General features: G+C 38.8%; 1 protein-coding gene across 1 annotated transcript; it reads left to right on the top strand.

Moving 5' to 3' along the window:
- The first annotated feature begins 436 nt into the window (after positions 1–436).
- Positions 437–22,099, top strand: LOC138000363 (uncharacterized). Its single transcript, XM_068846706.1, has 6 exons — positions 437–794; positions 5,323–5,654; positions 13,913–14,026; positions 14,700–15,002; positions 16,721–16,814; positions 17,811–22,099. Exons 1-6 carry the CDS (start codon positions 691–693, stop codon positions 18,205–18,207), a joined length of 1,344 nt encoding a protein of 447 aa, XP_068702807.1. The 5' UTR covers positions 437–690; the 3' UTR covers positions 18,208–22,099.
- The last annotated feature ends 853 nt before the right edge of the window (positions 22,100–22,952 follow it).

Here is a 22,952-nt window from a genome sequence, read left to right as displayed (position 1 = left end):
TTTCAGTAACATACAACAATAGGAGACCAAGTAACAGAGGACGTTTTCCGTGCTTCCATAGCCTCATCTAAACACGAGGAGCAGTTGGGAGAATTCGAGACAGATATGCAAACCCGAGACGCAGTCGAGGGTTTGCAAATCTGTCGAGAATTCTCCCAGCTACCATGAGTGTTTAGATGAGGCTATGGAAACACGGGAAAAAGTCCTCAATTGCTTTCATAAAATATTTCTCAAAGATAATTTGACAAATGAAAGAAAATGCTGTTTTTTTTAATTTGTAAGTCTTGATTGAAACAGATTTTCTTGATACACCAATCCAAACGCGCGTCTACATAACCAATCAAAATTCGCGTGATGTCACAGGCGGCATTGTCACAGTACTCCGATCTAAACGCCGCTGTTGACCAATGAGAGTGCGCGTACTATGCTAATTGGTCAAGAGGGTGGTTAATGAAATGTGTGGGAGGGTAACCACAACCAGACGATTCGTAAAGAAATGGTTTTATAAATAATAGTGTCGTCAAGTGGTCGACAAAGGCTTATCCACAGAATTGTCGTTGTTGTCGACAAATATTACCTTGATTCAGAATTTTTTTCATCATCGTTTGCAGCGAAAGATCGAACAAACAAGACGTGTAATAGTTCGCACCCGGCTGGTTTTCATCACACGATCACGAGGAAGTGAACATAATGAAAGCTGTTTTGTTTCTTCTTTGGTACCTTGTCGTTGATTTAGTCTACGTTTTGGGCAGTGACATCTACAAGTCGGTTAATTGGGCCCCTCAAAATGCATTGTAAGTACAGTATTTTTACCGATGTACCGCTTACATGAAAGCTAACTTCCTTGTGGCCATTGGCCGGCGAGACTTTTCTAGAACGAACGCGAGTAAACAAAACAGAGCCGCAGCTAGCGGGCTTGCAGGCTATAATTATACTGTATATAGCTGGCCATTGTGCAAGAACTCGGCTACTCTCTTGAAAACCAAGTGAGTGCGTTTAACTTAAGGAAGAACTTCATCATGCATGAAAGGCTTCCTGAAGTTTCACTTTGAAAGGTTCAAACCGTTTCGTGCGTTTACTTCTGTAAAAGGGTGACAATTTAGTCGCAAAATCCAAATGATATTCAAACTAATGACATTCAATATTTTTCAAATTTAAAGTGCTTTTGTTTCAGTCATCTTTAATAGTTTCCTGTCACAACTTGTTCCACATCACAAATCGTTTGTAAACGACAAAAGAAAATTCTGCATTAACTTGAAAATCATCAAAACTTTCATGAAACACGCGAGGTTGTTGGTGGTAAAAGGCTGTAAACGGTTTGTTTGCTTTTAACCGACAACCTCATAATCATTTCTATGAAAATTAATTTTTCAAGGAAGTTGGGTGGACTTTCATAATTACTGATTAGCCCTAGTTATGTAAAACCAAAGAACAAAGTGGAGGTTAAGGACAGCGCCCACTAATTCATAGGTATTTTTGCCCCGGTTTATGATTATGCAGGAAATGTAGATCTTAACAAGTGTTATTGAAATTCAAAGTGGAAATTTTTGGTAACCACATAATTGAGTAAGAAGCTTTAACATGCAAAGAAATGTATGGCATTCTCTCTCGAATTGAAGCTGGATTATCTGAATTATCCCAATTTTCTTTTTGGATACAAAGAGTACTTACTAAGATCTATTTTCTCTGGATAGTTTTAAACCACGCTAAAATATCACTGTATTGCTAAGCATCACCTATAGGAAACCCGAATATCTCAAGATGTGCAGAACGTATACATTTACGATAACAATAGTAGGTTGCATCCTTTATAATGGCAGACATTCCATCCCCTTTTGAAGGAAGATAGGGAGTATTTTCTAGCACCTGTAGAGGGGTCTGGGGTTAATGCCCCCCAGGAAATTTTGCAAATTTAGGCTCTTTCAAGTGGCATTTCCTGCATTTTGACATCATTTTTGTCGTATTCTAGAAGGTCTTTAAACCTTTTCGTGCTTTTCTGCACAACACGCTCGGGGTGTTCAATGAAGAGACTGAGCAAGACATTATAGGATAAGAAAGTGTAATACAAAATGTTTTACACTCATATCACAAAAAAATGCTTTAAGATAAGCAATTTTTTTCCTTGTTTTCAGAATTTCATGATAAATCAGGAGAATCTGATAAAAATCAGGATAGTGAGAGTACACTTTGAACTGGGAATTGTCACTTGTGCTATCCAAAACTTATTTTAAAATTCGACTGAGTGAATATTGTGACATTCAACAAATACTGGACTTGTGCTCTCCAAGTTATTTGAAGTACTGAATTTCACAATGAGTGGCCCTGGTCTACCTCTTGCTATAAAATATTGGAGCTTGAATAACATACTTACCTGTAGCTATTAGAGGGTGATGTGAAGTGCTAGTGTTCTACCCATATGAACCATGTGAGCGTTAGCCCTACTAATGGAAATGAGCCAACGCAAGGGCAGCGAAAAACTCTGACCAGGGTGGGAATTGAACCCACGACCTTCAGGTTAGATCACCGCTGCTCTACCGACGGAGCTACAAGGTCAGACAGGAACAGGCCGTGGGAACTGAAGATGTTAAAGTCACAGCAATGAACATGTACAAGTACAAGGAAGGATTACGTTTTTGCAAACGTTGGCCGTGTAATAGAAATGGGCCCATGCAAGGACCAAGAAAATTTCTAACCAGCATTTTTCTCTGTCCTTGTGTGAGCCCATTTCCACTAGTAGGGCTAACGCTCACATGGAACCTTCATATGGGTAGAAAACTAGCACTTCACATCACCCTCTAATAGTTAAGTATGTTGAAATACATGGCCAACGTTTGCAAAAGCGTAACACTTCCTTGTACTCGAATAACATAATTGGGTTGTCAAAGTAAGATGAGCAAATTTAACCTAATGCAGATGAGCTTTAAAAAAAAAAAGGTGCTGCATTTGGGTTATTTTATTGTGTACTCTTTCACTTTGCTTAATAATGTTCAACCTCAAAGTTTATTGGAGGAAGGGATGTCAGTTCTTTACTGCAGATGATCTTCAACTCATTTGTTTTTTAATATATTCTCAAGCAGTTTCAATATTAATTTTGGCATTTCATTCATTGTAATGATAAAGATATTATTTTGTGTGAATTTGTTGGTCTTCTCTAAAAGACCCAGTACTGTTAACTTACATGCACAGTAATGTGGGCTGAGAGCAAACTTCATGACTTGAAGGTCCTTGCTAAGATTTACAGTGTCCCGAATTAGTGCACCAGTGTAAGAACACCACACGCTTAAATAAAATTTGGACTTTCCTTTCCTTTCCTTTCTTTTCCTTTACAATACATTGGCTCAAAATAATGTTGTACTACAACTTATTAAAAGCTTTGCTCCTTTTTTTTTCTTACATGTACGATGTAGCTGCGAAAGGGGTATAATAATGCAATTGCAAGGGCTCATTTATTTTTAGAACGAGAGCTGGTCGTCTTCATCTTCTTGTTCAAATATACAATAATATTATCTTGTGATTAATTCTATGTACTGTACACTTTATCACATTCCCTAGTTTGAAAACTTTATTTCTTTCATGTATCTTTTTATCTCTTCCATGAATCTTTTTATCTACATAATAACCGGTCAACCTTAATGTGAAAAGTTTTCATAATTTACAGGTTTTGCATTGTCTAATAATGATATAAGCAACTTGCATGGTAAATATTGGTGGTTTTAGAGAGATTTCTTTGATTAAATCTCTTTCTAAGTTGATTCCATGAAGATGCTTTTCAAAATTGAGGCTGTTTAGATTTAATGTTAATATAATTATTAATTTCATATCTTTCTTTTAAACACTGTTTTATGTTTTTGCATACATGTTCGTGCAGTTTTTTTTCTGTCTGCACAAACAATATTATTTCTAAGAAAACGACTCTGGGTACGCTGATTGTTAATTTTTTAAATTTTATCATTCTTTTGCCAATCCAATATAAAGGTTGATATTTTATTCAGCACCGGCAATAAAAACATGTATTTGTCTATTCAACTGTGCTCAATTGACCAGAAGTCTACATTACATACATGTACATGTAGCTTAATGAGTTAAAAGCTTATCCTTCTTCCATCTTCTTGCTGCTGCAGATTAATGCAGACTGTTATGCAAGTGTGAATTTTATAACCTTTTAGCTGGTGCTTAAACATATTCCGACAACCTGTCATATTTTCATGTGTGCATTACAATGTAAGTGCACTTCTTTTCTAAATAATTTTGCACAGAAAGGGGCTGCAGTCTATACATGGTACATGTATTTATAAATAACATCCTAATAAAATTTTGTTTAACTTGAAATCCCTGTGATAAATTTGCAAAGTTCTTTGCTGATTACTCAGGTGTAGCTTTCAGACTTGCATAATAATTCATTATTGTGCATTAATTACATCAATTTTGTTTGACTAGCTCAGTGAGCGGCAAGGTGAATCAAATCCTGTGCTACATGTATGATTGGCTACCTGAGCGGGCAAGATGGTGTTATCTTGCCTGCTTGGGATTTCTTGCTTGGTTCTGCGAGATCAAAGATCATTTTTTGGTGTTTTATCCCATATAATAAATCCCTTATTGACCAAGCTTGTTCGGTCAAGATGGCTGGATATTGGCCTCCTTCTTTTTTTGCGTGTTTATGGACTGAGATGAATAAACACTTGGCCAATATCCAGCCATCTTGACCAAACAAACCTGGTCAATAACCCATATTTTATCATCCAATTAAGCGAAGTAATTTGCTTGGGATACTGAAAACAATAATAATAATAATGATGAGAATTTATTATTTACACATAAAACAACCAAGAGGGATACCAAAAATTAATAATGTACATGTTATGTTTAGGATCATGTTATTTTTGTTTCTCCTTTAATTAGTAATAATTATTATAAGGGACTTATAATTATTATTGTTTAATCCCCTTATTCAATTTTAAAACGTTTTTACAGTCCTTGACAATGACAATGATAATTAGCCGGGAGAAGTGTCTCACTTGGCTTGCTTTGTTCTGCGGGTTCCATACCGCGAATCAATAGCTTGTCTGAATTTTGCTCTAGACTGCATGAGTCGTCTAGTTTGAATACTCTGAATACTCTACATGTAGTTTGAATTCTAGTTTGAGTACTCTGCATGATATTTGTTTGCTAGCTTTTTTTTTTTCATTGTGACACATTTTGAAAAATTATGATCTCAGACAAATCAGCAAAACAAACCATTCTTCTCTTTCTTAGTACTCAGTGTACTTCATCTTGCTAATTCTCCTCTCCTTTACTTCTTACCTGTGTTTTTTCGTTGTTTAGATTTCAAGCTGATGGAAAATCCTGCAGGCGTGGTCCTCGGTATCTCAAGGCCCAGCTGAATTCTAAAATCAATTTTGTTTGTCCAAATATGGCAACTGTGCTTGAGAAAAGTTCAACAGCCATTCAGGCGTCAGCCATGTATGAAAACCTTTGGTTGCTTGAGAATAAAACAGCGTTTGAGAATTGTGATAGAACAATGGATCCAAAAGCAAGACGTCTGTTAGTATGCTCATCTCCAGTTCAACTGACATATACTTCGGTCATTTTTGCTCAGTTTACAGCAGAAGATGATGGTCTGAAATTTGTTGGGGGCAGAACATACTATTTTATTGGTAGGTAGATCTACAGCTGTATCTGCACAGTACGTGTACATGTATGAAAGTACCAACATAGAATGATATGCATTCAGGCTTTGATTTGCCCAGGGTCCACTTTCAGATTATTACCGGTAGTTCTATTCAATTTACAATCTGTCATTGTTTTGTTTCATCTCTGTGTCAGTGGCCATGTTAATGTTGCAAAACAGAGAAATGAGGGTATTATTGGAGTCCCATTTATGATAATCCTTTTGCAATGGAGCTCTTACTATTCTTTTGCAAATACTCTGACTTATTATTTTGTTCAGTTGTTTTAAAACTTGGCGACTTGTCACACGTGTAGAAACCAAGAGTTTTATGAAGCTAGGAAACTTATTCTGTTGTGAGCATTCCTAATTATTATAAACCCCACACACAGCTTAGATTCATTGGATGTATCTTAACAGACATCATTATCACTTATCATTGTTATTTCATTCCATTCCTCAGTACCTCAGTTATGCAGTGACACTTGTCTCAATTTATGTATTTTACCAAAAATTATTGATGTTAAAGAATTGATGTACGTGTATAAATTATGTACATACTATGTGCATGTAGTAGTTTGCAATGCAATTGGTGGAGGTCGGCAAATGAGACTTTTCTTTTGTTTTCCTGTTCTCATGGTGACAGCTGAAGTATAGTTCTGGCAAGTTCATGGGTGTACTGCGATCAAGATAACCCCAAAATACAGGGTATCTAGGATATAAATATAACCATTATCAACCGTAGACGTCTTTACCTAAATTATTTGAAGTGGGGATTTTCAAACAGTTTATTTTATTCCATCTGCATGGTACAGCTTTTACCAACACTGAGCTGAAGATACGTTTTACATGTAGTATAAAATAATTGTTAGGTGGAATGCCAAAGGCATACCACGTCTTAAAACCGGTCTGGTGTCTTTTTTTTGTTGGTAGTCACAAATGTGCATACCCTACGGATATTGAATTAATCTCCGATCGGGTGAATTTACATTTATTCCCTCCAGTAAGTCCAAACTTCTCTACCCCGAGGAGAACTCATATTCTTTCCCAACCTTCACAATTATCTGCGAACGCGTTAGACCACTCGGCCACCGTAATACTTCCGTTAATCTTGATGAAAGCAAAGATTTAGTGTGGAATCTTTCCGCCTGCCATGCATATGATTGATTCAGTATTAAACTATTAGATAAAGTGGACAGATGCTTTTTCTTTGAGAATGGCAAGCTTTAAAGGTAAGGATAATATTCTACGTTATTTCTAGATCTTGCCTCGTACATGTACTTGTGTCTTCTACTGTGAACACTATTTTGCATACAACGAATACTTCATTAGAAGTATTTTGCATAGAACGAATACTCCAATATTTCTTGGGAACCAGTTTGTTTGCCGTTTTGACATAGAAAGAAAATAAGAAAATAGATTTCAACAGCCAAACAAGATAAAAAATGAAACCGAATTAGCCATCGCTGCCACGGGGACTTGCTGCGGTCCCCATCCAAGTACTAACCTCATTCGGAGGAGCTTAACTGACACATGGACTAGCATCAACGATTGTGATCTTTGTGTTAAATTGTCGAACTTCTTTAACACTTGAAAGAAAAAAAAAGGAAACTAACAAAAACCCGGTGTCTTGCTGTAATTTTGTCACAGGTGCATCCTTTCTTTCATGAGTTGTCAGTATTAAACACGCAAGGTAACTTGATCGCAGGTGGGCGCTAAAATCGATGTCACTTTCGATTTTGCGATTTTACTTGTACGACCGAAAGTACGATAGAAATATTGAACTCTGATTGAACGTAACAAAAATCTCCCAAAATGTTTTTTGCTGATGGCAAATTGTTTTATTCTCGATCGACACTTCCTAGAAGTTCCTTCTGCTCTCCTTAAAAACTACAAAAACTACGAAAACTACTTTCCACTTGAACATAAAATTCATATCTTCTCGCCACCGTGTAATATCCTCTATTTATTACTATTGTTATTGCTTGTCATCCTAGAACTAATTGTAACTTATTTCAAAACATTTATGGATTAATGTTAGTGAGAGGATGTGTACACTACAAAGAAAAAGTAATTTGCATATATTGACTTTATCTACAATAATTGAACAACAATAATAATTATTATATGAGGGCGTGCTGGATATGAAGTGATTATAATGCGCCTCGTTGGTTATAATGATATCACTTTATATCCAGGAAGCCCAAGTAGAATAATAATAAATTATTTTTTCTATTAAAAACTCCATGGTGTTCCTGGCAGTGGTATTGTCGACTAAAGCATTGATTCCTGCCTCCTTCTATTCGGGTCCAAAACAGTTTTTGTTGGCCATCCATTTTTTTCTCAGAGCTGCAAAAATGTTTTCAACTTGCTTTATTGCTGACTTGTTCCTTGGCCATATTAGGTACAGCAGGTGTATGAAATGATAGCCTGTGTCTGGCGAGCCAATGGAAATGCTGGAAATAGGAAATCTGTGGTTCAGTTTTTAATAAAAATTATTATTAATCTGTGGGTATCAAATCACACCAAATTATGGTAGTGTTACAGCTCTACCGCACCCTGCAAAAGGAATAATAATTATACTGTACATGAACATATTCATCTCAAATTCTCCTCTTTGGTTTAAGTTTACCTCTGGGGACTTGGAGCATTATTACGAGGGATGCCAGAGGCAGACCACGTCAATAATCCAGTTTGGTTTTTTTTATTTTTCATCATAATCGCAAATGTGCATACCCCAGGGATAGTAGATTCCCCGGTTGATAAGAATTCCTTATGATACAACCGGAACCATTGCGCCTCAAACTCGGGCCACGCACTCTGGGAGCGAGTAAAAATAAATCAAGTATATAAAAAAAGGATTAATTGTAAAGTAAGTAACGTCTTTATTTAACGAGGGTAGCACAAAATACTAATTTATTAGTGGCCCTCATTACGAGATTAAAATAATTGGCAATGAGTCACCCTCGCGAGGATGACGAGGCGGCAGCATTATAGAGCCGAGGCCTGAGTTAATTTTGGTACAACCAGAAGAAAGTAAGCATAAGGTAATGTAAGAGTCAGCAGGGCTTGAAATTGCGATTCACTGGTCGCCATTGCGACCAAAAATTGAGTGCTGGTGACTAGATTTTCAGCACTGGTCGCCAGCTTGCGAATCACGTTTTGTCTGATAACCCAGGATAAACAGTAGACAACTGTTGTACATGTATTAGAATCTTTATATGATGAAATTGTTAGGAACTAGTAGCTAGAACACGACTCACCTTTCTTTCCCCCTTAAAATAATGTATAAATACTACAAGAAAATCTGTTTCTCACATTGTTATTTAATAGCACAAATGTACTTCGATACTTCGATCACCGCGTTTACTAGGCGCCATATTGTTTCAGCAGCTTCATGGGATCATGGGCGCACTTAAACACGGTATGCTTCTTGCCAGTTACGTGAATTTTGTGCCCAGAAGACGAAGATTCAGCAAGAAGGTTAATTGAAAATTTAAATCCATCGTGAGTTGTGGATGCCTGATCAAACCCAGGTGGATTATGTGATTTTGGGTCTCAGCAACAGGTTTTCATCTCAGTTTCAACCCTCGGGCAGTATCATTAAAGTTTGCAAGACAGAACATGCCTTCGGCATCACTTCAACCCTCAGTTATTGACCAGTATCTTCTCACAGAACTTGAGAAAGGCCGTGTTGCAGGCCCCTTCTCCATACCCCCTTTTCCAAACCTCCATATCAGTCGCATTGGGATCATCCCTAAGAAATATCAGCCTGGGAAATGGCGGCTTATTCTAGACTTATCTAGCCCAGTAGGCCATAGTATCAATGATGGAATTCCAAAAGAATCTTTTTCAGTGCAGTACATGAAGATTGATGATGTTATCAATGGAATCATGTCCCTCGGAAGAGGATCTCTTATGGCAAAATTTGACGTGGACAGCGCTTACCGTAATGTCCCAGTACATTCTGATGATCATTACTTGTTAGGCATGAAGTGGCGGGCGAAGTACTTCATCGATTTAGCCCTTCCTTTTGGCTTACGCTCAGCTCCATACATCTTCTCGTCCCTTGCAGATCTTCTTGAGTGGATTCTCAAACATAATTATGGCATAAACTTCTTGTTACATTATCTGGACGACTGTCATACCTTGGGCCCTCCTAAATTTGACGTGGACAGTGCTTACCGTAATGTCCCAGTACATTCTGATGATCATTACTTGTTAGGCATGAAGTTGCGGGCGAGGTACTTCAGCGATTTAGCCCTTCCTTTTGGCTTACGCTCAGCTCCATACATCTTCTCGTCCCTTGCAGATCTTCTTGAGTGGATTCTCAAACATAATTATGGCATAAACTTCTTGTTACATTATCTGGACGACTTTCATACCTTGGGCCCTCCTAACTCTCCAGTTTGCCAGAATAATGTCAATACTTGTGTTCAATTGTTTTCGGAGTGGGGCTGCATTCCTCTTCACCCAGATAAACTTGAGGGACCCTCCACTTGTTTGATGGTACTTGGTATTGAGCTGGACTCAATGACGGTACAGGCTCGCCTTCCACAGGACAAGTTTGATTGCATTGCCGCTCTTCTGGAATCCTGGTCACTAAAACAGCATTGCACAAGGAAAGAGTTGGAATCTCTTATCGGCAATCTCCAACACGCTTGTAAGGTAATCCCCCAGGGTCGCACCTTTCTACGGCGTATGATTAACTTGCTGTCAGCCTTTCGACGGGATGACCATCCAATTAGGCTCAACCAAGATTTCCGCTCAGACGTCTCTTCAGATGCCGCAGGTGCACTGGGATATGGCGCCATTTTTGATAATGAGTGGTTTGTTGGTGAATGGTCCTCTAGTCAGAAGCCTTTGTCGATTGCGTACAAGGAGTTGTTTCCTGTGGTTGTTGCATCCCATTTATGGGGCCACTGTTGTGGTCAGCGTGCTACGTCCGGGCACCTCTAAGGATCCAAGCATGATGGTTCTTCTTCGTGATCTTTCTCTCAATGCAGCTCGTCATTCCTTTGCCTTTACTGCCTCCCATAGGGCTGGTAGAGACAATTGCATTGCTGATACCTTATCCCATTTTGACTTAGTTCAGCGTTTCCATCATCTCGCACCACATGCAGCACCGGCGGCAACCCCCATCCCACCATCACTGCTGGCTCAGCTTCCTTTAATTTGATGGAGAAATGCCATTTCTACTCAGCTACAGTGTAATGGCTTGGCTCCATCCACTTGTAAAGTATATGGCTCAGCACAACGCCAGTTTTTAGAATTCTGTGGCCAGGACTCGCCCTCTAATTGGAATCAGCCTCTGCTACCCGCTAATGAACAAACTTTGATGCACTTCACCATACTTCCATTAAAGTCTACGTGTCAGCAGTCTGGCCTTGACACATTGACTATGGCTTCCCAGACCCACTCACCAATAATATAATATTGTCTTCAACTCCAACGTCTCTTGCAAGGGATCAAACAACACCAGGGTTCTAATCTGCCTCAGCGCCAGCCAGTCACAGCAGATCTTATGTCAGTGCTACACCAGTCATTGGATTTTACTAATCCCGATAATATTATGCGTTGGGCTGCCTGCTGCCTTGGCTTCTCAGTGTTCAATCTAGAAATTATGGAAAGTGGGACAAATGTCCCATGTGACATTTTAAATTGGGTCATTTCAAAAATGGTCTGGGTCAAATTATTATGTATTGATAATAATAAACTTCGAAAAACTGGCAATATCCCTATTATGCTATACACTACCAGTATATTTTTACAACTTTTTAGCATTTTAAGTCAGTTTCAATGTTTTCGAATTTTTTATCCCTATGATAGTTTTTATGCTTTTCACAGTTTTGATTTGGTTATTGCAGTAACTGGAAACAGTCAAATAATTGTAAAGCCGAAAAAGACCAATTATGAATAAAAGGAAACCAAAAAATGCCTGTTTGACCATTTTTACATTTCATACTTTCTAAGCTTTAACTAACCCAAGTTCCAAGCTTTTCCTTAGTTAGCCAGTAAAGATTCTTCTGTCCTTTTTCTTCCTCCAATGCTGCAAGGCCGTGTTAAAGTCGATTTGATCAAGATCTTCTCCTTCAGCAGAGACAACCATTAAGTCATCAACTCTTTCTGAACCAAGTCTGTTTCGGACGGATGTCTTGAGGCTATTCTGAAGACTAAACCCTTGTTCGCAATCCGATGTGTGAATAGGAGCTGCTAAATCCAGAGATGCAAGTGTAATTAAATTTGGAAATTCATCTTTGTGATACTTGTGAATTAAGTTCACAGTGGTACCGTTCTGTCCCTGGGATATCCAGCTTTGACTACAAGTGGCTTGATCTTTGCCCACTCATCTGCAGTTTGGTCTGGATCAATCACAGCTGCAGTTTTGCTAACTGCATCTCCATGCCTAAATACCCAATGAAGAGCAAAGACAATATTAAAGCAAAAATAAGTATTATTCACTTGTTACTATCTCATTGTTTGTTGAAAGAAAAAGTAAAAGTAAAACCAGACTGCAACCAATTGCATGAAGCTAACATTGGATCACAGCTGTGCTCCAGTGCTAGCCTGAGCTTCCAGTTCAGTTTTAGTTTTTCTCTGCTAAAACAAGTTTTATCACACTCTCGTGGAATAATAATTATTGTTAAGTAGACACTTAGCCTTACATCAAATTTAATGGTATGTGATAGGTCTTTTCTCCTAGTACAGGAATCAAAAATGTGAAAAGAATATTAGTAAAAAAGCCTTAAACAACCAAATAAAAAGCCATACACTCCATTTCGTTTTATACATAAACCAAAGAAAACGATGAGGCGGCCGATCTCCAGTCAGTATTCCAAAGAAATCTTACCTTTTTATCTTGACATTCCTCAAAAAGCTTTAGTAAAAGTTAATATTGATAGTATTACTGTGGTGATTGTTGAGGTCCCATTAGGGGAGGGAGGAATCTAAGTATCCCATATCCCTAAATACATGTATCCTGTACCCTGTTAATTTCTGTGGTTTGTATCACTATATAATACCAGTTCGGTTTTTTAAATATCCTGCATCCCGTTAATTCCCCCCCCCCCCCCCCCAAATATCCCATATCGCTGATAACCCCTAACAGGGCCTCGTTGTTTCCAGTGGCAAATTTAGTACCATTAACAATGTGAAATAACCTCTTTCTGTTTTTACAACAAATGACTAGTAGGTAAATTATAGATTTATCTTTCTGGTAATCTCTCCCCATTTTCCGAAGTTTACCTGGCGTTGTACTGTAGTTCACTGTAACTGGACAATTTGTGTTCACTGTTTGTGCATCCCATGGATATGCCCTTATAGGTGTCTTGTTGAATGAGAGAACTGTTTGTCTGAAGAGTCAGTTTGTTTAGGGGACTGTCATTGCTGCAGCTAGTAGTCTCATGCAAAGATTACACCAGAAAAAATTAATTCTGGGTGAGACCCTTTGAAGTGTAACTTGAGAATATGACTTGCACAACTGTTTCATTTAATGAAAATGATTTTGTAGAGCTATAAGTTTAAGGAAATTTAACTTAGATTGAATGAATTCAAGTGTTGGGGCAGTTGTTGTGAATGGTTTGTTCAGACCTCCATTGGTATTGTTTAAAGTTGGGAATGTGATCATCCTCAACTGTTTTACTACTATACTGTCAATTCAGGGATCATTGTGAGGCATAACCGTAGGGACTTCCTTGGCACAGTATCTATTGATTGGTCTCCAGTAATTTCAATTATTTGAATGTAGGGAGTTTTCCTACTAACAGCTCACTCAAAGGAACTATAGCTGTACAGCAATTTGAGGGAACTTGACATAGTGACTTGTTGCATGAATTTAAATAAGTAGTGGAGGTGTATGGTGTATGCATGAATTTAAATATTTAGTGCAGGTGTATGACAATGGGTACTGTAGTTTACATCTAAAGTTATTGTAGCAACTAGGCATATGGCAGGTCTAAAACATGGGTCAGATGTCACTGTGATGCAGATACTGTAAACAAACAACACCAGAAGTGTTCCCTAGCCCTAATCACTCGGTCTTGAGGGAACTTTTGGCTTAGTTGTTCATCAGTGGAGCAGGAACTTCAATCTAGTCTTGACCTGTGGAATGTGACCTGTGTTTTACACCTGCCTAAATACTAAGGCACAACTGGACACAGCCCCCTAGTGTGTTCCCACGTTAATTTGTTGTAAACCATGAAGCAAAAAGACTGTAGGATTTAAAATTTTCATGTCTTCATTTCCTAGCTACATCTGATGGCACTGAATCAAGTCTCAACAATACATTTGGTGGCCACTGTGATGATCCATCCATGAAAGTGAACATGAAAATTGCAGTCTATCTATGCAAAAAAACTAAAGGTAATAAACAGATTTGCCTCTTACCAAGCTAACCATTGCTGCAAGCCTACATGTAGATATTTATAATTTATTTTATAACTACATGCACAAAGTTATATTGTGAGCAAATAATACAATGTTACATGTACTGTACTGTAGGAATGATCTACATGTAGGGAATAGGCAGGGAATATAAATTTGTTTTGATGAGGTGATGGTAATGGTGGTATGTGGTACCAACACTGCCATTACTACATCCATTACTACATCCTAAACTAAAAAATTGAAACTGTGTAATAAGCAGTCTGGCTAAAGTCCCCCGAAACACATTGTAAATTAGTCCTGAAAAGCCCCGAGGGGAGAGACTAATAGCTTCACTCACTCACTCACTAATAAATTATTACTTCGTTCAAATGTTTTGCTGGAGCTGTGAGTAACTGTCAAAATTAACATGCTTTAAATGTTTAAGAGTTAATTAAATGAATTATAGGGATGATACGAATGAATAGTTGTTATTTACTCCTACACTTTTACTGTAGTTGTATTTGGGGTATGATTTTGCAAATGACCAAAGAAGGCCAGGCTCAATAATGGTACCGTAATAAATTATTTTGACTAATGATTGATTTTGCTTTGGGCTTGTTAATTACATGTACCTAACATTCTATCTTACCAAGTACATACATTGTTACAGATGATAACTGCAATGAAACAAACGTTGGAAAAGTGACATGCGATGCACCTGAACCACCAACAACTGCCTCGACTGCATCTACTGCACCCACTACAGCAGAGGCACCCACTACAGCAGAGGCAACCACTCAGGGGAATACGACAAATTCTAACTGGAACACCTCAACCGAGCCACAAGAATCATCAACGTCACATGGATCATCAGAACCATCAAGAACCAACCAACCATCACCTCAATCCCCTGGTGGATCACATCAACGTATTGCTCAACAAGAAAGCTCTGCCCTTTCATCAGCTCATAAAGGTACAGTGTGTACACTTAGAAAAAGACATTGTAGTGCACTGTGCAGATATATAGAGGATATTACATGGTGGCGAGAAGATAAGAATTTTATGTTCGAGTGGCAAGAACAATATCTCATGAGTGAGCGAAGCGAACGAGTGAGATATTGTTCTTGCCACGAGAACATAAAATTCATATCTTCGAGCCAACGTGTAATGTTCTTTTAATTATATGGAGACTAAATGTTGAATATTTCCGATGTTATTGTGTTTCAAAGTAGTCAAGTTTTACTAATACGGCTGGACTTTATAAAAAAGGCGGGAATCGTGACGTCATTGAACGATACGATACTCACAAAGGTGACATACGGAAAATATGCCACTCGGGTCCCAGATGAAGTGGCGTATGGAATCTACGAGTGGTTTAGTTCCCAGTAAAACACTCTCCTCCATATAATAAGATAGAATAAGAACTGCAAGCTTTACTTTGACCTCTTAACCCATTCACACTTAATTCCCCCAATTAGTGAGTAAAGTCGTCTGGCATTAGCCAGAGTACAATTCAATTCAATAGCCCATTTCCGAGTTGCTGTATGCCTCAGTTTCAAAGTGAGTCCTGGTGCACAACCATTCAAATGGAAATGAGTTGCGTATTCTTATGCAAATCAAACTCATTTCTCTTACAATAGTTGAGCACCAAGACTCACTTTGAAACTGAGGCAAACAGCAACTCGGAAATGGCTCATTCAATTTGTTTCCTCTTGACGTGGTGACTTAATTTAGTTGCAAACGTTTGTACAGGTAGTTGCCGATGATATTTCCACTGTATTAAGTAAAAGTGCTTGAGCATGGTGGGCAAATGAACCATTTGGTTTCCTACTCGGCCCTCATGTTACCTATGGATGTTTCATTTGATACAGGCGAGGAAAAAGTAAAATCTGTGTACCGTATCTCACTCTCAGGCATAGAGAGTGTTTAACTGCCTTCTTTCATTGTCTTTGTTTAAATTTGTCTTGTCGTTGTATTCTTGACAAAACTTGACATTTTGATCCCTTCACTCTCCTGTTGTATTCTCAGCAATTAATCCAATATTGTATCCATAGTAAGAGCTGTTGTAAGAACTGTAGAGCTGTTGTATCCATGGCAATCAATCCAATACTGTACATAAACAGTACAATAATAAATTATTGTTACAGTGAAGGTAACAAAAATTAACAACTGCGTTAGACTGTGTGTAGAATGTATCCTTAACAGCAAATGGCACCTGTCTGCAAAGAAACTCACAAAAAGCATTTAACCATTTAAAAGCATATCTGCAAAGTGTGTGGGCAAAGTATTGGACACAAAGGTTCTACACGTATAGTAAACAAAATTTCCAAGAATTATGGCCTTCGATTCTTCTTCTTCCCTCTGTGTTTCCTTGTTGGTAACCGAAACAGAAAATTGAAGAGATCTTGAAGCTTTTCAGTTCAGTGGGAATGCTGTATAGACAGACTCTGTTACCTAGCCCAATGTACTATATCACTCTCTGGTGGGAATTGCAGGAGCAATGCAGGGAATTCAAACTGTAGCATAATGCCATGCCATTGTTTCACATATCTCTGGCAATTTTACGGGGATTTTAACATCTAGCTTATGGAAAAATTAACGTCCCTGATGGCCCTCTGGTACAAGGGTATTAATGCCATCAGTGGACCTAACATTAATTTTTCCACGTTCTTTTTTTCGTTTTCTCAATAGATCGAGATATGTGGATGATAACTGCAATAATTGCCATGGCCATGTGCGTTTTTCTGGTTGTCATTGGTATTATGTTGTATCTCAATTGTTTTGGGTAAGTGAAAGGGTTTTTTTTTTCTGCCTTGATATCAGTCAAAACTGGTGTGGTCTCCCTAACACCTTCATGTAGCGCACATACCAAAATTTGACAAAAAACATGACCTCCAATGATGTGGGCGAAAGCCAAGAATATGGTTTTGGATCATTTAATTTTGCCATCTAAATGTGGCAAGGAACAGAACTTTTTTCAAGTTTACCTCTCTCTCTCTTTCTCTCTCTAAGGTCAATTCCCAATTGTGTGATCAGCTGTAACCAGGCAGATGTTGCCGGGCATTCAACAAGTCATTCTCTTTTTCCCACAGTACACAATAGTAGTTGTTTACTTACTGTAACCAGTTAAACGGGCCTACCTGTATCAGTATTAATTAACATTAGTGAGGCCTTTAACCCTGTTTTCTTGTCTTACGTTGTATGCTGAAAATCCAATCCATATTTGTACGGAATCGAAGGGGAAAAAGCAAGGAAATTTGATACTTACTCGCTTGGTTTTCCTCGCACTTACAAATTTGAAAATGAATTACCATGCCATAAGGGCTTGCAAAAATTTGAAGGCATAGGAAACTTGAAATGAGGTGTACATGCATGATACGTGTAATGTCATTAATATTGTCAATCTCGTCCCCAGCGCCCGCTTTTCTTTTGGTTAGAACCAAGAACACGGTCTCTTCCAAGGAAGTCCATGACCAAAAGAAAAGCGGTCTCTGGAGACGAGATTGTAATGTTGTCTGCAAGTGGATTTGAACCTTAGAAGATTTGGATTTGAAGTAGAAGAGTCTTTCTTAACGTAGAGCAACGAAAAAGGATTCTTCTTCTGTTTTTTTCTCTGGTGAACCCAGTAAGTCTTGCATGTGAATTGCATGTAGGGTTAGGTTAGGGCTTGTTAAAAATGTTGAATTGCAAAATCATCAGTGTTGACATTCAGTTAAAAAAATGGCTCAGGTCAAATCACTCGTGCTCAACCACTGTTACATTGTTGTTGTTTTCCTTCCAGGATAAAAAAAGGTCGTATTGTTTCCCCTAAGATGAGAAAACCAAGTAAAGCTGAAAGGCAGAAGTCGGTCGTTGGAATGACCAACCGCGCATTTTCGAAAGACACAATGACAAGGGACAGCAATGTGCCTTCTTCTCCTTATGGACCTAATCCATACTACGGCAATGTCACCGTCGAAACAACAACGTTTGATCATGCATACGAGCTTGAAGCTGAAGATTGTCCAGAGAAGGATATCAACATTACCCTTGAAAACGGAGGTGTGTATGATGTTGTCAAGGGTGATGACAAAGAGGACGGAAACGCGTCCAGTAATGAAAACGGAAAGGTGTGTGATCAAGGACAGGACAGCCAAAATGGCAAACAAAGGCTCTCGTCATTTCTAGACAAGTGTTAAATTCTGGTAAACCTTGGCTATGAGATTGACAACTGCAGTTTTGCTAGAGGGAAAAAAACCCTATCAATAATCATTAGTATCACCCAACTAGTGGACTGATGCAAATCCTGCATTTTGATTGGCTACGCTAGTAGAGGACTATTAGTAATAGTCCTCGAGTAGCGAAACGCGTGACGCTTTCTTTCGTTTTATTCCCAAATAAATATTTCTTTAACTTGCATTTGCTAACTTTATTATTGCCTTTTCTGTCCGGCTAGTTGGGTGATACTAAAACAATTAGACCCTTCGCCCTCAAGGGCCACGGGTCAATAGTCCATTCGACTTCGCCTCATGGGCTATTGACCCTTGCGGGCGACGGGTCTAATTGTTAATTACCATTCAGAATGACGACTTATAGTAAGCCAGGATCGAGAATATCACACTTGTTCATTGTAGGAAACAGCAGTTTTACCCTGTTGCATAAAAGCCACCCTGCGACGGAGGCTTTGCAGAAATCGAGTCTTGTGTACTCCGCGGTTACACTGTCTTTGTAGCAGTGCACAACTTTCTTAAATTAATAAAGTCTGTCTCTCAGTCGCGACGCAAGCACAAGCATAAAATGAGGTTTAACATCAACCCCAGTTGTTGACAGGTGAGATAACTTTATCCGGTGGATAAGTCCGACTAACCATCAGTTTCAGTCTGTGGAGAGACTTAGGTATTTGCTCTCGTAGCCGTGAATTTGCACACTTTCAGCGGTATTCCTTTCGCCCCATTCACACCAACAATACATGTTTAATTAAACTGGGTTTTACAACATGAAAATCAGTCACAGAAAAATGTAGGAAAGGCTTTTACATGAGATTCAGGCGAGTTTCAATACTTGCCTTGGTCTGTGCTAAATTTGCAGTGAACAAAAATCAGTATACATGATTTTTAAAGAAAACAATTTGAAACTGTGTTTGACTAAACATGTTCAAAACATGGTTAAGGCTTGCTGTGAATGGGGCATTAGGTAAAGGTATGTACGAAAACCTTGTCCCCAGCCAACGTTTTTAACTTGTAGTATCATTCAGTCATACTCTGGTCAAGGATTTATCCACTGGATAACTTTATCCAGTCTTTGCGAACAACTTGGGGCCAGGTTTCGAACATTACAGATAGGATAAGTGGATGTCCGAATACTTAATCCTTAAAGGGACACTGTCACAGCGTCACGCTATTTTCGGCAACACACTGAAAATCAAACGGACGCTGTTCAGCTAATGGCAACCAAAAAATGATCACAAAAGTGATCCTGCTAAATTTGAACGACATTTTTTTAATGCGCAAACTATCTCTACTTGCTTTTGGGGACAAATGACAAAGACAGAGTTGCACGGCGGGGGTGGGGGGGGGGGGGGGGAACGTTTTCGAGAAATGATACTGTAGAAGAGATTTGGAAGCCGTCAAGCTGTTTAAAGGTAAGTTTATGGAATATTGACAAAAAATCGTTACAAACGCCATGACATTGTCCCTTCAGTTAAAAATAATGACCGAACACATAGCACGAGGTCGCTATTTTTAAGATCAAATATGTCACCTTCAAGGGAAACGTAAACAAGCACCGGAACAAAACGTTTTTATGATACAAACAAGCTTTACGCCCAAACATGTTTGTCCAGTATCTCAGGAAATATTTGCTCGTTCATCGTTTGTTAAATTAGAATTTGTTGTTGTTGTTTTGTTTGGGGGCTCTAAGCTAAAAGGTTTACTTTTACTGAAAAACACATTTCTTGGAACCTCCTCGAAGGAACACAGTAAACTTAAGACGTTTCTTTCAAGATCAATTTTTTTATCAAAGGCCTTTTGTAGGCTTTTCAGTAAAAGCAAGTAGTCCGAGTTCTGTGGCTGTGACTAGTTTAAAATTCACACTCACAGTGTAATCTACCAGTCCATGGCGCCCGTTTCTCGAAAGTCCCGAAACTTTACGGCCCATTTTCGGGTGTCACAATTCCGTTTGTATCTTGAAAACAGAGAGGATTTAAGTCGTCAAACTTCACAGTCCTTTTTCTTTTTGTTACCTTGAAAACATGTTAAAAGATCGGCTTTCCAAAACAAGCGGTTGGCAGTTTCACAAATGGCTTTTCGGGCCCGAAAAGTTTTCGGGACTTTCGAGAAACGGGCCCTAGGAGCCCATGAAGAGGGACCTCCCTATTCACTATAATTTATCTTTGAGTCGACCTTTTCGCGTATCTTTCTATTAATTTTTTTGAACTAGCGGTAGCCCTTCAGCAGGAGACTCGATTTACATCAATTTGCAAACATTCTAAACACTGCATGCAGAGCCAAAGAACTCGTGGTGGTACGCGCAAAGGTTGACTCATAGGGCAAATATGGGAGGGGCAAACTCCAACTCATTGGATCCTGACCAGAGTCCAAAACCCGAGGAGGCAACCCAGAAGTCCCCGCGTAAAAAGGGTTAATGTATAATTTGGTAAATATTGTAGGGAGTTTGTTCAACCGGGCGCGCAACAGGTATTAGGGAACTTAAGCAACGACGACGGCAACGGCACCGAGAACGTCATCTCAAAATATAAATTCGCGTCATTGTTATCACTTCGAAAACATGTCAACCCTTTTAATATGACAAGGGTGTGGTAGTTCCTCAAAAACGACATTGGTCGGATTGGCGCTTAATTTAGGGGAGAAAGTGAAACTCTATCGTCAAGTGCTGACGTTCTCCTTAAAACCTCAAATTTGACTATTTCACGTTTTTGTTTTGCTGACAACGGCAAAGAAATGGACAAAAGTGAAAAACGCACGTGCAGGGCGTGCAAAGCTACTGATTTTTCCCACTAAATATGCAAATTTGTGACGTTCTCGTTGCCGTCGCCGTAGTCGTTGCTTATGTTCCCTAATGGTATTGTTCTGCACGACCGAATCTTTCTAAGGGCGCTTTCCATTTGACAGAACAGACCGGCCAGACCGGGCATTTGGAAAGACTAACTCTACAACGTATTCAAATTAACACACTTCGAGGATGATATATACTCCTCCAGAACAATGCGAGGGATTATATCGTGCAAGTGTTCCTTCAAATTGTTGCATTTTCTTTGCAAACTGACGGGTCTGGCCGGCCAGTTCTGACAAAAGGAATGCGCCCCCTAGGCAGGGGCAGATGTAGTGAAAATTATTACTAGTTTAGTAAAAGAACCTGTTCTGAACAACGTATAAATGCTCTGATGGCGATATAAATGGTACGATTTCTCATGCGACGACTAGCTTACGGCCTGCCTTCACCACAAATCGTGTTGTGTAGGCATAATTACGACATGTTCACAGGTGCTCGTGGAAATGGTCGAATTGACGAAGATACTGCCAGTTGCATGCGAAATCGTACCCTCCGAATTACCTTTTACTGGTGTGCAGTATTAATAACAAAAAAAAATTGCCTCTTATTCCAAGAGCTGGGACATGTAAATAACAAAAAATTTCGTAGAAATATCAATGTACATATGCCCACGATAGTACTCAAAACTGTAATGGAAGTAAGGTTTTAGCATATATTTGTCGGACGTTAGCTAAAGTCGATCCTTTTTGCAATGAATACCCCAGGTCGTTTAAAATCTTGTTTTTCTTTTTTTACATTCAAACGCTAATTTTATATGTACATGTAGAGTCGATGTCTATATCTAGCCTTTAAAAGTACATCACATTTTCCGGAAAAAAATCGAACTTAGTAATTCAGGAAATTTTTTTTATATTTTATACAAAGCCTGTGGCTTAAGTCAGCCCTCTATTAATTATTGTCTATCTTGAATCATGTCAATGACAGATTGTCTTTTAACACTGAGTTTCTGTAAATACTAGAGCAACATTTGTTGCCCAAAGAGAGGATTTTAAAAAAATAAAGTTGTCTTTTGGTTAATTACTTCTTTAGAGCTGTGATGATCTCATGGTTTACTTTCCCGTTCTGACGAACTTTGGCTCTATCTGGGTTCTCCAACGTGAAGCCGGTCAAAAGCAATCTTGTTCCCAGGGGCTTCCACTGATCTCCCTACGAAAGATCCTGTTCCGGTTGTCGTTTTTGTTTTAAGATGTAGGCTAGGGGGCTCCTCTTCAGATATTCTGAACCATGGGTTTGTTAAATTAATGGCTTCACTTTACTATCCATTATAACCTTCGCTTGCGAATGCGCCAGGTGTCTCATAAGTGGCTAAAATTCTCGGTAGGGAGTCAATTGTCTTTCCAAAGTTAGACTTCCATAAAATTAATGCTCCATTTGCTTGAGTTGGATACGAAATTAGTTTCAAATAACGACTCGCTTCTTTCTGCCTTTTTTCCTCCTCGTTTCAGGTTTCACAATTTGAGAGGGTGTGACGACACTTGACACTGTACAAAACACGCGACACTGCGCCACGCTGTTTGTGTCTACTACAGAAGTGAATTAGCATAACCTTGATGAGAGTAGAATTTTTCATTGGAGGAAGTGAATTTATCATGTGTAGATGTTTTGTTATGTGTAGAACTGTGTTGCCTTGAATTTAACGAGCAAGAAATCATGAGACATCGTTTGACACTATAGTGGCTGTACTATTGGGTTTCTGAGGTAATGAAAGTTAGGATTCGAGACCCGATTTTTCGACTCTCTTGCCTGCAGTGTCTTCGTCAAACGCCTTCTATGGGATGATAAGGCTAAAACAAGAGTTCTTTTACTCTTCCTCACCCTTTTTCGTGATCGTAGAGTACATATAAATAGCGTCAGTTCGTTGCTTCTTCCGCAC

This window comes from Montipora foliosa, chromosome 1 (genome assembly GCF_036669935.1).
Source record: "Montipora foliosa isolate CH-2021 chromosome 1, ASM3666993v2, whole genome shotgun sequence".
NCBI classification, from domain to species: Eukaryota; Metazoa; Cnidaria; class Anthozoa; order Scleractinia; family Acroporidae; genus Montipora; species Montipora foliosa.
The sequence above is the reverse complement of the archived record's forward strand: the minus strand, read 5'-3'. Positions and strand labels throughout refer to the sequence as shown.

Excerpts from the sequence above, each read along its gene's own strand:
- LOC138000363 (XM_068846706.1), top strand. The coding sequence starts at position 691 with ATGAAAGCTGTTTTGTTTCTTCTTTGGTACCTTGTCGTTGATTTAGTC. Across the intron at positions 795-5,322 it reads TGGGCCCCTCAAAATGCATT|ATTTCAAGCTGATGGAAAAT; the intron begins GTAAGTACAGTA and ends TTCGTTGTTTAG. Across the intron at positions 15,003-16,720 it reads CCTTTCATCAGCTCATAAAG|ATCGAGATATGTGGATGATA; the intron begins GTACAGTGTGTA and ends TTTTCTCAATAG.